Genomic DNA, 17,226 nt, shown 5'->3' on the forward strand with positions numbered 1-17,226 from the left:
ATGTTTTCATGGCCGGGGGGAAGAGAATAACTGTCACTGAAATCAGTTGACGCTTGTGAGCAAGATCGCAACCCAAATGGAAAGGGAAGTTGTGGTTGCCCGGCAAGGGATAAGGGGCAACTCAGAGTGGGGGGGGGTGGAATTTGGGGTTAAGGTAATATTGGGTGTGGGAATTGTTGGAGTATTTTATGTTTTAAATGTGTTGTCATACATTGAGTTTAAAAAGGGAAAATTGAGAGAAGAAAATGGGAAAAGGGGCATGGAGGTGGTGAGGAAGCAGAAAAGAGATGTAAACAAGATATAAGATGGCCACGTTGAACTATATGACTATAAACATTAATGGAATACATAACCAAATTAAAAGGAAGAGGCTATTAAATTTACTGAGAAATGAAAAAATAGATTTGGCATTTGTGCAGGAAACGCATCTAACTGAAGAGGAACATAACAAATTAAAGAGAGACTAGGTAGGATATGTAGCGGCAGCATCATATAATTCAAAAGCTAGATGTGTAGCCATATTAGTTAACAATAAACACAAGGTTACGCATGATACAGTATAATTGGTTACACAGATATGTCACTCCTCAAAAATTAAAAGAATGGGATCCAACATTATCAGATAGATGTTTTCGCTGTAAGAAGGAAATAGGAACAACAATACATACAATTTGGGCATGTACATCAGTGAATAAGTTTTGGGAAGATCTAATTCAGATATTAAAATATCACAAAAAATAACTTACAAAAAATGCAGAGATCTTTCTTTTAAGTAATATAAGAAGCAATGAATTAGGCCTCAAATTGGATAAAGTGCAAAAAAGATTAATTATAATAGCCTTAGCAGTAGCAAAAAAGTGTATAATGTTAACTTGGAAAATGGAAGAGAGCCTGAGAATACAGCAATGGTACATGGAAATGAATAAATGTATTCCATTGGGAAAAATAACATATAATTTAAAAAATAAAGTCATATTATTTGAACAAATTTGGGAACCATACATGGAACATAACAGAGAGAACTTGCCTCTGACCTCCACCACCTAAAATGATAAGAAGACAAAATGATTTGATTCAGTGTGTAAAAACAGATGACACATTTTTCTTGTTTATTTTTCATTGTGTGAAGACATTGTTTTATGGTTTTATTGTATTGTATATGTTGAATATTTATTGGTTTTGGATGGGGTGGGAAGGTGGAAGGGAGGGTAGGGGGGGAAAAAAGGGAGAAAATGCCACTGTGTATATTTAATGAGAAACGTTTATATATATATTTTGGTTGACATGGTTTAGTGTGAAAAATAAAAAAAATATTTTAAAAGAAGGATGTGTGCTTAGCCCACTGCTATACTCAATCTACATCCATGACTGTGTGACTAGGCACAATTCAAGTGCCATCTACAAAATTTGCCAATGACATCACAGTCGTCGGCAGAATCACAGATGGTAATGAGGAAGCGTACAGGAAGAGATATATCAGCTAGTTGAATGGTGTCAAACTTGCACTCACATTAACAAAACCAAGGAGCTGATTGTGGACTTCAGGAAGGGGAAATCAAGAGAACGCAAACCAGTCCTTATCGAGGGGTCATGAGTGGAAGGGTCAAGAACTTCAAAATCTGAGGATCTGTCCTGGGGCCTCCATGTTTCAAAATGTGAGGATCTGTCCTGGGGCAGATTTTAAAAAAAAAAAAAAAAAAAAATTTTTTATGCCTCCACATTGATGCAATCATGAAGAAGGCTCGCCAGCGGCTATGCTTTGTGAGGAGTTAAGAGATTTAATATGTCACCAAAGATGCTTGCAAATTTCTACAGGTGTTCTGTGGAGAGCATTCTGTCCGGAGGAATCACTGTTTGGTATGGAGGTATCGTTGCACAGGACAGGGGGAAAAAAAACTCTAGATTTGGTAATTTGGCCAGCAACATCATGGGCATCAGTCTTCACTCCATTTGGGACATCTACAAGAAGCGAAGTCCTTAAAAAGCAGCCTTTCTTCTCAAGGACTCCCAACAACTATGCCCTCTTCATTCTGCTACCATCAGGGAAGGAGGTACAAGAGCCAGAAGATGAGCACTCAGTGGCTTCTTCCCCTCTGCCATCAGATTCATGAATGGAAAATGACCCACAGATACTACCTGACTTTATCCTATTAACTTGCACTATTTCTTTATTTTTGAAATTTAATTTAAAGCAATATTTGCATTGTGATGCTGCCTCAAAACAACAAATTTTATGACAAAATTATATCAATGAATTTTAATCTCATCAACAGCTTGGGAGCACGAAGTCATCCTCAATCTGAAGAGGGGCTCAAGCCCTAAACATATATTTACCTCCTCTGGCCGCTGTGAGACCTGCTGAGTTCCTCTAGCATTTCTGTGTTTTAACTCCATCACGAGTGAGGGACTGTCTCAGCCTTTTGTACACACAATCCACAAAGCCCAGAGAGCTGGATTCTTTATTGTCAGAACACAGCTAACCAGAGTCTCTCCTTCTGTCCCATAGGTTGATGCGGTTTCCTTTCAGTCAGTTGGTGGGGTTTAGAGTGAGGACACCCCACTCCTCAGGGTGGGACATCGGCGAGTAGGGGGCTGTCTCCCCTCTGGACATCCCCTCCCGGACCCATCGGCGTGCTGGCTGCGGGTTCAGTGCCATTCGCTCCCCTCCATGCGCTTGAAGCCCTGCGGCAGGCGGTTGCCATTGGATACCGTCGCCCGGCGCGTTGCATGCCGGGACCCTTCCGCCGGCTGCGTGTCGTCATTTCCTTCTTGGTGGGAGCCGGCGTTCGCGGTCCGTGCACCGTCGTTGACAGAGTGAGTGGGCGCCCTTGGGCCGCTGCAAGGCTCCTGGGCCACGGACGTGTGTGGCGCCGAGCTCGCTTCGGACCTTGGTGGTCGTGGGGCGGGGGCGGCCGGGGGTCTTTATCGTTGGCGGCCGATGTGCTCTCGGCGTTCCGGGTGGGGGTGGCGGTGCAATTAAAATGGTTGTTCCCCCTCCTCTCACCGGGCCCCCTCGCCCCATCCCATCCCCTCTCCCCATCCCCCCTCCTCTTCATCCCCCCTCCTCTTCATCCCCCCTCCTCCCCATCCCTCCCATCCCCTCTCCCCATCCCATCCCCTCTCCCCATCCCATCCCCTCTCCCCATCCCCCCTCCTCCCCATCCCTCCCATCCCCTCCCCCCATCCCCCCTCCTCCCCATCCCCTCCCCACATCCCCCCTCCTCTTCATCCCCCCTCCTCCCCATCCCCACTCTCCCCCCCCATCAATCTGCTGCATTCCCTTTGCAGCGCTCGGGTCGCCCCGACTTTGCCTCCCATCTGAGCTCCTGCGACGACCGGTCTTTGACGGCGGGTCCTTGGTGGTCCCATCCACCGCCTTCTCTCATAACCTTTGATACCATGACATTTCAGAACCCCTTCATCTCTGCCTTCACAGACATCGATGACAGCACATTCTAAAGGTTCACCATTCTTTGGCTAAAAGGAATTCTTGCTGACCTGTGTGAAGTGGATGTTGTTTTGTCCTTGACCTCCCCCCCCCCCCCAAAAAAAAGTGGGAAATAACTTTGCCACTTCTACTCTATCCAGGCCTTTCAAAATTCAAAATGCTTCTATGAGGACCCCCATCCTCTTCAAAACTCCAAGGAATATAGTCACACATTCCGCATAAACTAATCCATTCATTCCAGGAATCATTCTTGTAAATCTTCTCTGAACCCTCTCCAATGCCAGCACATCCTTTCTTAAATAAGGAGCCCAAAACTACCTCACACTTCCAAGTGAGGCCTCACATCACATCCTGCCTTTGTATTCCTTTTCATCTAGAAATGAATGCCAACATTGCATTCATCGTCTTCACCACCAACTCCATCTGGATGTTAACTTTTAAGGTGTGTCTTACATGAGGGCTTCTAAGTACCTTTGTGCCTCCAAATTTTGAATTTTCTCCCCATCCAAAATAATAGTGTGCTCTTTATTCTTTCTAAAGTGCATGACTGAACACTTTTCAACATTGGCAAAGAAGTGGCAAATGAAATAAATTTTCCTAATCTATCTCTGCAGCCTTTCTGTTTCCTCCTCACTACCTGGCCCTCCACCTATCTTTTATCATCTGCAAATTTAGCCACCAAGCAATTTATTCTGCAATCCAACTCGTTGACATATAACATAAAAGGAAGTGGCCCCAACACTGACTCCTGTGGTACACCACTGGCTACTGGTAGCCAACCAAAGGAGGATCCCTTTATTCCTACTCTCTTCCTGCCAATCAGCCAATGCTCTACCCTTGCTATTGTCTTTCCTCTCATCTTGTTCAGCAGCCTCATGCAGCACCTTGAAAGTCCAAATGTACAACATTCACTGCATGTCCTTTGTCCAGCCTACTTGTGGTTTCCTCAAAAAATTACAGGATGTTTGTCTTCAATAGTTCCTGATATCATCTATTCTCTTTCTAAAGTAACTTGCCCTTCAGTATATCCCTTAAAGACTTTGCCCTATCTTGTCATGCAACTCCAAGTACTCCTTAACTTCATTCTTGACAATTGGCTCTAATAATTTCCCAATCATTGTTAGGCCAGCAGCTCTAAAATTCCCTTTCTGCCTCCTCACTTTTTAAATAGCGATGAGATCTTTGAAATTTTCCAGTCCTCCAGAACCATGTCAGAATCTTGATTCATGGAAGATCCTTACTAGTGCTTTCACAATTTTTCTAGATACATCTTTTGGAAGCTGAGGGTGCATTCCATCTGGCCTGGGAGACATCTACATTGGGGTTTATTTTAAAACTGGTTTAAGTTCCAATGTCAACATTTTAGGATGAATAGTATTTTATGTACTTTATACGATAAAGTAATAAATAGAATGAACTTCATTTATTACTACAAATTATTGAGGATATAGTGATCTTAAGAAGATATATAACCATATTAGATTATAGTTTTAATTTCTTTTGTATGTGCGGTTGTAAAATTTCTATGCAAGGTCATGCATACTCTATGGTCAGCTGAAGAACTAATATTTGTGATACAGGACGGAAGCTGATCACATCCTCACTTTTTTTGCCCATCTCCACTAATCCATTTTGCCTGCATTAAGACCATATCTTTCAATGCTATGATGTCTTTGTTTAATTGTCTCAAATATCTTGGTTGTATTTTATTTGATACAACTTCTTCAATAGTTCCTGATATCATCTATTCTCTTTCTACAGTAACTTGCCCTTCAGATTACTTTGAAAACTCCTATCTCAATTTAAAGCTATCCCCTTGTGTTTTTCATATCCTTTCCATGAGAATTTTTTTGTCATCTCCCCTATGTATGCCTCTCATAAGATAATGTACTTCTGTCAGGTCCCTCCTTTGCTCCAGGGAAACAAGCCCAGTCTATCCACTCTCTCCCCTTAATGAAAGTTGTCCAAACTGAGCAATATCCTGGTGAATCTCCTCTGCACTCTTTACAACTAAATCACCTTTCCTATTAGTGTGGTGATTAAAACTGCACATAATATTTCCCAGCATGGCCTAACCAGAGTTTGTAATGTTGAAACATAATGTACCAACTTTTGGAAAAGGACACATTTTTTGCACTAAAACTGTAAAATATTTGTTGAAATATTATTTTTTCTCTGTACTGGGGTAATCTAAGGTATACTGTTGTAGTACAGTAACTATTGATGTATCTTGTGCTCCTGTTTGGCTGCAGCAAGCAAGAACTTTGCATATGCATATTATACCTGTGTAAAAGAATTAACTCATATTATCATTACTTCCTATATTCATATCCAAGTCATTAATATATATTGCAAATAGCAAAGATCCCAGTACCATCCCTGCATACATCACTAGTCGCAGACTTCAAATTAGAAAAATATCCTTTAACTGCTCTCCTCTGCCTCCTATCACTGTCAACTTTGGATCCAATTAGCTAGCTCTCTTCTATTCGGATGTACCTTAACCTTCTGGATCAGCCTGCCATGGAGTTGAGGTGCCTTATTAAAAAAAACATATGGACAATATATGCAGCTCTGCCTTCACCAAACTCCTTGGATATCTCCTCAAAAAACTCAAATCAAATTAGTGAAACAGACTTGCCCCTCTTAGAGCTGTGCTGTCTTTAATCAGACCCTGTCTTTCCAAATGAACATAAATCCTTTCCCTTAGAATTTTCTCCAATAATTTCAATACACTGACCTGTATTATAGGTACCTATACCAAAATGCTAGTATCTCAAGAATTTCTTCAGGTAACCTTGATTCTAATCTAGATAATATTTTTGTATATGTTACAACAGTTTTGATTTTTGATTGATTTTGAGCTTTAACAGTATTGCTGAACCATGCTTCATTTACTGAATTGAGTAGGAGGGAGAGTCAAGTGACTGCATATTTTCTGGTGATACCATATATTTTTCTATGCTCCATTGTGATAGTACCTTCAGTTTTGAAGGTATCTTATGAGAGGTACATGTTAGGAATAAAATTTGATCTCATCAATATATTTTTCAACTAATAGCAAAATGCTAAAAAGTCAATAGTTTGGAGATGCAATTTTATCAAAGCTGCTTGTCATCCTATGGATTTGCTCCACTCCACATTTAATTTACTCATGATGGCTCACCTTTATTCCTGCCCAACAAAGTTCAGTGATTGAATTTAAACGTGGGTTTGCTCTTAAAAGACTAAAGTATTGGTACAGTATTTAGAACATAAAAATGCAAAATAAATACTATATTGGGCATCATCTATGGAGAGAAACATCTAATATTTGGGTTAATTTGAAACAATATAGCTGTCTTATGGATGCTCGCTGATCTGAGGTGTTATTAGCACTTTCTATTTCAGATATTAAGCATTTGCTGTATTATATTTTTAGATGAAAACATTTGTAACTGTGAAATGCTGTGCTCTTGTACTTTGAGTCTATTTATGAAGTGAGCTATTTCTGTACAGATAGTTGAGAATACAATCTGACATGTATCCTTTGTTCAAATATTGCAGGATGATGGCTTCAAGGGCTCTGAGCCACGTTGCCAAGCGTGCATTTTCCACTACTATATGCATGCAAGCACATGGACGTGGTGAGTTGCAAATGAATTACTGTGATTAGATTTTCTGCATTTGAGTTGATATATTCTGAATCTGCAGCATCTGTGTTCCTGTCTATAGTCCTTTTGTATGGCTAATGTTTGAAATCTTGATGTAATAAATCCATTTCAGTATTTACTTTTATAGTGTAAAATACTGGAAAATTGGCATTAAAGTTTTAGTTTTCCTTTTTCATTGAATTTCTTTAATAGAATGAAACAATTCACATTCAGTTTATAATTCCAATTAGTTTCAAGAGTGTGTTCTAAAATTGAATGTTTATGGGAGGCGTGGTTAACAGCAGTTAGTGCAATGATATTACAGTGCCATCGACCCGAGTTTGAATCCAGTTCTGTCTGAATGGAGTTTGTATGTTCTCCCTTGAATGCGTGGGTTTCCTCCATGTATTCTGGTTTCCTCTACAAGGTTTGTAGGTTGTATCTGGGCTTGTAGGCCAGAAAAATCTGTTACTGTGCTGAATCTATAAATTTTAATTTGTATCACTCAACATCAGAATCGTTGTTTGTCTTCAGCTTTTGAGGGTAATGTTTACAGCATTGTGCAGGTTGCTTCTCTAATACCACATAGATTCTTTAAATGAGCACCTTGTCTGAATTGTCCTTAATCAAGAAACTTAATACACTATTTATAAAGTTCGAGAAATGTAATACATTATTTTTGTGATTTAAAAAAAAAGATAAAAACAAAGTAGGTTATTAAGCTGGAGGCATGAGACTGATGATGTGGGAATTTGGAGCAAATATCAAGCTGCTGATGGAACTCCGGTATTAAGGCAACATCTGTGGAGGGAAGCAGATGGGTTTATACACCATCTGAACTGAGAGTAGAGGAGAAATAGCATTAGACATGATGGAGAAGAGAATGGCAAGAGCTGGCAAGCAGGATGAGTGTGTGATTATGTGGGGCAGGGGGTAAGAAACTGGGTAACAAGGATGCCTGGGGAGGATTGGGTCTGTGTGAGGACCTGGTTGGATTTGAAGTATAGAGAAAAGGACATGGAGAGTGGGTTACATGAAATCAGAGAATTCAAAGTTCATGCCAATAGCTTGCAGACGACCCAAGGGGAATGAGCTCATCATCATTACCCAGCATAAAATTCATTTACTGATTTTTTTATATTCAACTGGATGGGTCTTTTAAATACTAAATTTAGTGTTCTTTTTCATTTGATTTTTCTCAAATTTTGTTTCTTTTGATTTTTGTACAAATAAATAATTTGTTTTGTGTGGTGAGATTCCCTTTCAAGCCACTATTTGGATCTTTAGCATTCTGTTTATTTACTCAGTTCGTTTGTGGAACTTTCAAAGGTGTGCATAATTAGGGAATTACAACTGTGTTCTAACATCAATAATAAAGTCTCAATACCTGCCTTTATATTATAACATTCTTCTATCTATTGTTTGATAGTTTTGGACTGCACAAAATCTATCATTAATTCCAAATTCATACTAAATTTAAAGTTAATATATGCAGTCCCTGTCTTCTGCCCTGGTTTCATTACCAAAAAGGGAACTTGCAGAGTTTCAATCTCTGAACAATATCTTGCTCATAAATATAGATTTAAAACACTGAAATATGTAGATATGGCAATAACAGATTGGTAAGAAAATGTTGGACTATAAATTCTAAATGCCCATTGGAAAGTAACACTCTGTGATACCTTAACAAGTAATCCTTTTGACTCGAGGATTGGCAATTAATCCCTTTTGTTGCTTGGCCATCAATGCAGATTTTTGGGTAGTAGTTACAAAATTGGAGAATTCTCCAATCAGTGAATCTCAAACTTTGAAGGGTTTAACTGTCATTATGTAACATTTTTTATCATTTGTCGTCACCATTCTGTATGATTAATGTTTGGCCTTTTATAGCATCCAATCATTGGAGAGATTTGTTTACTCCATTTCTTTGGATATTTGTGTTGTGATTTTAGCATGAAATCTTCTACTTTGTGCAGCTGTTGCAAGGATGGATTACTCACTCCCGCAATACATTGATCGTAAAGATGAGCCCCTTTCAACTATTGACTTTGTGGGTCACTTGTCAGGAGAGCAGAAGTCTTTGAAGGAGAAGGAAAAAAGTTCATGGGTTTCTCTTTCCAGTGAAGAAAAGCTGAAATGTAAGTTACAAAATGATAAAGCGCTTGTTGACATTGGATATAGAAATGAGTTCAAGGCAAAAGGAAGGCTTGGGACTGTCTTCCATCCCTTCAACTACAGTTTGGGTGCTCGAAGCAAACAAGGCATATCCACCTGTGTAATAAGAGAAGAAACATTTAATTATTTGTTATTCTATTTTAGGACCAGAATGATTTATTGTGTGAAAAATTTGCTACTTTTGACATTTTCTTCCTCTCTCAATGAGCTGAGTAATGAGGATTGAGCCTTTCTGTGCTATTCCAACCTCTTACTTTACTGGAGTCAAGGAGTGACATACTAATGGTTGTCATGAGTGTCCTGTTTCATTTGGCATGAAGTGTTTTGAGAGGATTAATTGGAAAGCAGGAATCTCTTGTAGAACAAAATCATCAAATTTTACTGCCCATTTGGCCAATCAACCCACAGTATATGTCATTTTTTTAAAGTCCAACGTGTGTTCTATTTTCCCTGCCCTTTTTGTGATCTTTATTGTTCTGTTCGAAATATTTTACCCCAGACTGGAAATTAAGGTATTTGATCTTTATGGTGTTTTATTATTCATCATTAATACCTTTGATTGCTCTGTTATTAATGACAAAACCTGAGAACTTGTTTCTAACTACTGGCTGCTTTTTGATTTTTTTTTTTGCTACTCCTAGCCTACCACTTCCTCCTGTTAATGGAATAAGTTAATACAATTATGGAATAAAATGTATCTTAAGGGGTAAGGTTAGTTTGTGGGGGTTTAGGTATTTACATTCCACAAGAGACATTAACATTTCACAAAAGACATCTCATTTGAAATGCTAGAGGTATGCCTAAATGTAGACTCCATGTCTGCCATTGACTTGACAGAAATCGAGAAGAGTGCTTGTGAAGATTTAACAAGCAGGTTTTAATTGGACTGATTATGTCGAATTGAAATGGACAGAGTGGTTGAACAGATGTCCAGGCTCAGAAACTGATTAATCTTTTATTGCTAAACTAGTGCCAGTGACCCACATTTCTGGTTGCAGTCTGCTGTTCTAAGTGTGGTTTTGCAAACAGAAAAAAACATGCCATTCTTTAGGAGGGAAGGGGAGGGACACACACACACATTTACCATTTACCAGCAGTTGGTGTTGAAGATTGTAAATTTGCAGACCTGTTGTAAGACTCCATTTCAAGACAGGTTTTGAGTTTCAAGTTCAGCCTATTATAAATCTCTAGGCAATTACAGAGACTTTGGCTGGTTATTGTTTCTCCTGAAATGGGGGAAAAAGAACTCGTTGTAACCTGAAAGAAGAGGTTATCTTTTGGAGAAACCCACAAAGGAGCATGTTTCCTTGACAAGACACTGGCTGATTGAAGGAAAACAGTTTGTATTTGTCCAACAAACAACGAATATCTCTCTGAAACCAACAAAGACCTTCCTGAGTGGTAATAATTTAAGTTAAAGCACCAGAGCCCAGTGAAGATCATAAATTGCCTGATGCCAGTGAACTTGGAGAAGTGAAAAGTGAATGATTGAATAGTGAAACAAAAAACTTCCCTGACACATACACATAACATACATGTACGCTTAGAATTTGGAGGTTAAGTTAATAGTAATAAGTTAAATATTGATTTTATTATTATGTATGAAGAAAATTAAAAACATTTTTGTTTAATTAACCATTGTCTTGGTGAATTTCTGTTACTGCTGGTTTTTGGACTCATAACACTCCCTTCTGCACCTGGAATATATGTGATTTATTGGGCCTCACTGACAGGTTTACGTGTTGAAATCTAATTTGTAATTCACTTTTTGATTAATATTTGTTAACAAATCTAGAATTAAAACTTTTAATAATGGGTAGAGTGCAACGAGAATTAAAAATGTCAAGTTTGTAGATTCCTTCAGATGCAATTGATTTTTATTTTGCCCCCCACAATCCTTGCATGTTTCAATGGCATGTTTTTATTTCCTCAGTATATCGCATTCGCTTTCAACAGAGCTATGCTGAGATGGGCAAGTCATCGAATGAATTGAAGACTGTTATTGGTGGAGTCTTGTTCATGGTTGGTTGTGCTGGACTGATCTTCCTCTGGCAAAAAATGTTTGGTGAGTGCCTCTTTGTGATATTACATGAATTCATTTTTCCCCTGGGCAAAATAAAAGTAACTCAAGCCTTAAATGCATCATGTTCCACTTGTACATTCAGTACAATTTCTTATATTTGGCTTTGAGGGTACCTCGCAGTCACAGAAAAGCTTTAGCACTGAAATTTAAAGTAATATATTTAACAGTGAGAGACTGGTTAAATATTCAGGAATGTTTTCAGATGGCATGCTCTTCGTTACCTTATTTGCATTTGCTTTCATTTTCAAGTGTATCAAAGAACGTCCTTTACTGATGTCAAAAAATAACTGGCCTCATTTCATATTCTGTCCAATTATTTATTGTCCTTTTTGACAATGTAGCAATGGCTGTGAAAAAGAAAATGTATCATATGGTGGCTTCCATAAAAAAAAGATGCTGAATTATGAGTTCCAAAATGAGAGAGATTATGTATTTTTAATTTTCTCAATTATGATAATATAACTTTTCAAGAAAAGGGCAGAAGATTATTTGTTCCAGCTATTTGTTCCTATTGATTAGATAGCCTAATCTGTGTCCATTATCCTCAGTATATGGACCAGTTCCTCCCACCTTGGATGATGAATGGAAGGCTAAGCAGACGAAGAGAATGCTAGACATGAGGATCAACCCAATTCTTGGCATTTCTTCAAAATGGGACTATGAGAAAAAGGAATGGAAGTAATGAATGTACAAGATACTTGAATTCTCAATGGTTCAACAATTCAAATATGACCTGTAATGTATTGAAGAAGTTAATGAAGTCGGGAGTTAATCTGTAAATTTTGCTAATAAACTCCTAGTTTACATGAGCTTGTCTGATGGTGTGCACGTTTTTAAAATTAGTCGTCTAAATGAGAAAGGAGATAAAATCGTGAATTCAGACTTATCCTCATCTTTTACTTTATAAGTCTAGTTCAACTTTTAATTTTGCTCTTTGACCTGCCAAGATTTACCTGTCTTTTCAGGAGTGATGCTATTTAATGCATAATGTAGTATAGTGTGTTGAAGGTGCACCTACTCCACGCCAACCCAACGTATGTTTAATAACGCAAAAAGGGGAAAAATAAAGATTGACAAGACTGCGAGGTGGAAGATTGAACTCTCCACCTATAATAATGATATAGCATGCAGTCCAGGTGCTCTCAATGAGCCTCCATATGCCGTCAAGAGGAAGCTGTGCCTCTGTGCACACCGGCCAGTTGCAGTCACTGCACGATGAGCTTTGCCACCTGGGCATCACTCGCATGGCTCATTTCGTCAAGGCATGAAACCCGCCTTACACGATTGAAGATATTAGGGAAATGGCCAGATCCTGCCAAGTCTGCACTGAGTGCAAACCACACTTCTACCGCCCAACAAAGCATCCCGCCCCTTCGAACGACTCAGTGTTGATTTAGAAGGTCCCCTATCTTACACCAATGAAATTGTGTACTTTAACGTCATCAACGAGTATTCACACTTTCTGTGTTGAACAATTCTATGACTGTTTCAACAGGTCAATCAGAATACTTTGTATAGCAAAGATAAAGATACAGAACCAACATTTCGGGCTTGCACCTTCATCAAGGTATAAACAAAATGTGGACAGGTGCCCAAACATAATGGTGGGGAGGGGGAGGGGGCAAGAGGAGCACAGTCCCACAGGCAGGAGGAAATAAATGGATAAGGGAGGGAAGGCACAAAGGCACACCAGCAAATAAGGGGAGGGAGGGGATGGCTTTGTGAATGGAAAGGGAAAGAGGTGGAGAGCTGGAGGAAAGACAGAGGGATGGGGAAGAGAAGGAAAATGGGGAGTAGGCAAGCAGAAACCAGAGAAGTCGATGTGATGCCATCAGGTTGGAGAAGGCCCAGACAGAAAATTAGGTGTGGATCCTCCAATTTACAGGTGGTTTGGGTTTGACAGTACACAAGACTATGGACAGACATGTTAGTGGAGGAGTGGGGTGCAGAATTGAAATGGTTGGCCACTGGGATACCCCTGTCACTGATGCAGACAGCACAAAGGTGCTCAGCGAAATGATCTCCTAGTCTGCGTTCAGTGTCTCTGATATAGAGAAGGCTACAATTGGAGCACCGTATGCAGTAGATGATCTTGAAAGGGGAGAGTCACTGGAGATGGACCATGTGTATCTGAGGTTATGGTGAAAGCAGCAAAGTGAGTAAAGTTGATGAGCTTATCATGGGTACATGAGGCAGCATCAATGTAGTCGTTAATATAGCAGAGGAAAAGTTGAATGGCCTTGCCTGTGTTGGCTTGCAGCATGGATTGCTCCACAAAGCCCACAAACATGCAGGCGTAGCTGGGGCCCATGCAGGAATCCATGGCTACTTTGATTTGGAGGAAGTGGGATGAGTCAAAGGAATAGTTATTGAGGGTGAGAGCAAGATCTGCCAGGTGGAGGAGAATGGTGGGAGAGGGTAACTGGTAAGGTTTCTTGTCAAGAAAGAAACAAAGGGCTTTGAGACCCTCTGTAGGGGGAATGGAGGTGTAAAGAGATTGGAGGTCCATAGTGAAAATGAAGCAGTCATAACCTCACACTTGTCTGGGTTAACTTCCTTCTGCCACTGCTCAGCCCAACTTTCCAAACGACTTGTGTACCTCTATCCTTGCACAACTTGTACTCTCGTCTGCACCAATTTTTGTGTCTCCATCAAACATTGTAGCACTGATCCCTGTGGTGGTACACTGGTTGCAGATTTCCATGTCCACTATCCTTTGCCTCCAATCACCAAACCCTTTTTGGATGCTATGTGCCCTAACGTGGACCAGCCGACCATGTACAACTTGGTGTGGTTTTGTTAGAGACCACACAAATGGTGTACAGGCTCACCTTCATTTTTCTCAGATTGTGAGACAGAATTTAACCTGCACTAAAACTATGTTGACTTCCAACCATTCCTTGCCTTTCCAAGTTAATATAAACCCTGTCCCCATTTTATCAATTATTATCAATAACCTCCCTATTATTGATAAGGCTCACTGACCTGTTCCCAAGCATAACCCCTACTGCCCCTTATGAGTAAGGGAACAATATTAGCATGGAAAATTGCTGTTCGTCACCCATCTGGTTTTGTGTCTATTTGGGTTACAGCGGTAGAAACTGCAGAGTGAGTTGTGTGCCTGCTTTTATTAAATTCTGCAGGAATTAATTCTTGATTGATTAAAGTAACACATGTTTTGTAGATGGAGCTAATGCAACTTAAATAAATCAAAATAAAACTTGAATTGAGTGAAGACAATAAGTTTGAAAGCAGTGAATTTATGCCTGTACCTTTTGTGGTTTCATTATGGTTTCTCTTCCTGTTGAGATATTGATACTTGCTTTTTTTCTATGTGTACCTTAATCTTTTATTATTTGAAACAGTCACTCGTGTATCCCAACATTTTCTTGGAGTTTGGGAGGAAATTTGAATGCAAGGCACATCATGGCTATTATCACCATTCAATGGTGTCTTCTAATTAAAATTCACATCCTTGTCAGGGTAAATAGGAATGAGCAACTGATGTGACATTCCTCAGTCCAATTTCCAGCTGTTTTCTTCTTATTCTTGAATCACTTACTGATCTGCCTTAAATATATCCAAGACTAGTCCCTGAACTCTGGCGAAAAGTTCCAAATTCTCAACACTTTTGAGAGAAGGGATTCTCCCTTGCCTCAGGCTTAAATTGGCACTGTCTTATTTTAAGACTATGCATTTGTGTTCTGGACTCTCCCATCGGAGGAAGCATCTCTCAGTATTTACCTGGTTAGCCAAGCCTTTTCAGCCCATGAGCCCATGCTGCCGAATTGAACCCAATTAACCTACAAACCTGGTACGTTTATTGAACTGTGGGAGGAAACAAGGGCATCCAGAGGAAACCCACGCAGACATGGTGTTGTGGAAAGGGAAACAAGTTTGATGGGTTCTTTACCCAGAGAGTGGTAGACGTGTGGAATGAGCTTCCGGGAGAAATAGTGGCGGCAGAGTCAATTGTATTATTTAAGAAAAGGTTGGACAGGTCTATGGATGAGAAGAAGATGGAGGGTTATGGGCATTGTGCAGGGAGGTGGGACTAGAGAGGGGTGTTTGGTTCAGTGCGGACTAGAAGGGCCTAATGGCCTGTTTCCGTGCTGTAAATTGTTATGTTATGTTCAAAGAGCAATGGGTCTGGACACACAGGAATGATCTTTATTAAAACACAGGGGTTTTGCAACAGGGATAACACATACTAGTACTCTCAATCACACAGTAGTGTAATCAGTCACATCGGACTCAACACTACAGAAACTAGCAACTGCTGACACTCATACAACCCAGTCTCATCAGATGCAATGATTACAAATACTAGCAACTTACTACAACTAAGGACTAGAATACACTACCCACAGTTCCTTATCTAACAGGTGCAGGTCAGATGCTATCTACAACAATATACAACAGCCCCAATCCCTCTGTAGTGCACATCTTACCAATGACTCCTCCACTGTTGTCCAGAGTTCGTGACCTGGAGTGGAGCAGAGTTTGTTTCAGGGCCAAAAAGCAAACAAGGAAGAGCTCTTCACGTGATGGACTTGGGCCCGACCCAAGTAATCACTAGGTGATTAAAGGGACCAATGGTCAGGTGTGCACTAAGGGGTTAGTGAAATTCAACCTTGATTGCCAGGTGATGCACTCCCGACGAGGTACTTGCTGATAGGGTCATGTGATAAAGAGATTCTCCACACTATACATGTGGGGAATATACAAACTTCTGAGAGACAGCACCAGATTCAAATCATTGTTGCGAGCACTGTAACGCTGTTAGGCTAACTGTGCTGCCCTGACAGCATTTTACATTTGTTTTACAAGCACATACAGGCCATGATATCAAGCAGCTGTTCGACAGCATTCAATCTCATTGAAGATTGGTACCAAATTGGCTGCATTATTGACCCCAAACCATTATCAATCTAGGTAAGACAAAGCATTTGGAGACAGACATCCATTAAGGAATTATAAACAGCACTCAAAGGCTGACTTACTAAAGAGGTGGTGGGTGGAAAGAACATTGAAGGTCCAGCAGGTCCCACATCATCATGGCATGCACGGATCTTTCAGTGCTGTCCAAGCCATTTCCAGACTCCTGCTGAGAATAACGGACAAGGTGTGGGTCAAGTCAAGTTTATTCTCCTCTGATTGCACAAATACAATCCAATGAAGCCGTGTTCTCTGGCCCTCGATGCAAAACAGGCAGACTTAACATGCATCTAGGTCAAACACTCTGGAGCAAAGCTAAAAGATGCACAACCAATGTTTCAGGCTTGGGCCCTTCATCCAGGTAGGATCCAAATGTAGGCAGGTGTCTGAATAAAATGGTGGGGCAGGCGGAGGAGCACAGTCCCCCCCAGGCAGGAGATAATAGGTGGATAAGGGAGGAAGGTCACATCAGTAAACGGGGAGGGGGGAATGGCTCTGTGAATGCAGAGGAGAGCTGGAGGAAAGAGATGGGGAAGAGAGGGAGAAAGGGGAGTCTGCTCAAGCCTGAAATGTTGGGGATGTGTCTATCTTTGCCACATAAGGGACACCATCTGACTTGCTGAGTCTCTCCAGCTTGGTGTTTTGACTTCAACCACGGTGTCTGCAGACGTGCTGTTTCACTCCCAACACACACAAACAAACAATACGTCCGCAGGACAGACGAGACCCCTCCCGGAGCTCTGTGTCCTCTTGTGGGTCGCTCAGCTGCAGCAAGTTGAGAGAGAGGCAGGGGAGCCTGAGCAGGACGTTGCGGGGACGGGAGGACTTGAGCCATGAGGAGGGGTGAAATAACCTGGGTCTTTGTTTCTCCCCCCGAAGCTGAGGAGTGACCTTAGGATTGATTAAAATCAGAAGGGTCCTGGATAAAGCCCCCCGGGGTAGATGATTGG

The 17,226-nt window shown here is 40.5% G+C and overlaps 2 protein-coding genes and 1 long non-coding RNA gene across 3 annotated transcripts in view; 2 read left to right on the top strand and 1 right to left on the bottom strand.

Annotated features, from left to right (window-relative positions):
- Nucleotides 1–2,712: 2,712 nt before the first annotated feature.
- On the top strand, nt 2,713–12,147 carry cox4i1 (cytochrome c oxidase subunit 4I1). The gene is made up of 5 exons (XM_069902134.1): nt 2,713–2,814; nt 6,995–7,074; nt 9,057–9,218; nt 11,189–11,320; nt 11,887–12,147. The coding sequence occupies exons 2-5, from the start codon at nt 6,996–6,998 to the stop codon at nt 12,018–12,020; spliced, it is 507 nt and encodes a 168-aa protein (XP_069758235.1). The 5' UTR covers nt 2,713–2,814; nt 6,995; the 3' UTR covers nt 12,021–12,147.
- Nucleotides 7,258–17,151, bottom strand: LOC138745061 (uncharacterized). The gene is made up of 4 exons (XR_011345979.1): nt 16,893–17,151; nt 16,342–16,442; nt 10,347–10,481; nt 7,258–9,351 (listed from the first exon to the last, which is right to left on the bottom strand). It is a non-coding gene; the product is annotated as an uncharacterized lncRNA (long non-coding RNA).
- dusp22a (dual specificity phosphatase 22a) overlaps nt 17,057–17,226 on the top strand; it is an 81,998-nt gene continuing 81,828 nt past the window's right edge. The window contains exon 1 of the mRNA XM_069902132.1: nt 17,057–17,119. The gene's annotated coding sequence lies outside the window, so the exon portion shown is untranslated. The remainder of the gene's footprint in view (nt 17,120–17,226) is intronic.

The sequence above is a fragment of the Narcine bancroftii genome, chromosome 10 (assembly GCF_036971445.1).
Source record: "Narcine bancroftii isolate sNarBan1 chromosome 10, sNarBan1.hap1, whole genome shotgun sequence".
NCBI lineage: Eukaryota > Metazoa > Chordata > Chondrichthyes > Torpediniformes > Narcinidae > Narcine > Narcine bancroftii.

Coding starts and splice junctions, on each gene's coding strand:
- cox4i1 (XM_069902134.1), top strand. CDS start 6,996: ATGATGGCTTCAAGGGCTCTGAGCCACGTTGCCAAGCGTGCATTTTCC. Junction 7,075..9,056: donor CATGCAAGCACATGGACGTG/GTGAGTTGCAAA, acceptor TACTTTGTGCAG/CTGTTGCAAGGATGGATTAC. Junction 11,321..11,886: donor CCTCTGGCAAAAAATGTTTG/GTGAGTGCCTCT, acceptor CATTATCCTCAG/TATATGGACCAGTTCCTCCC.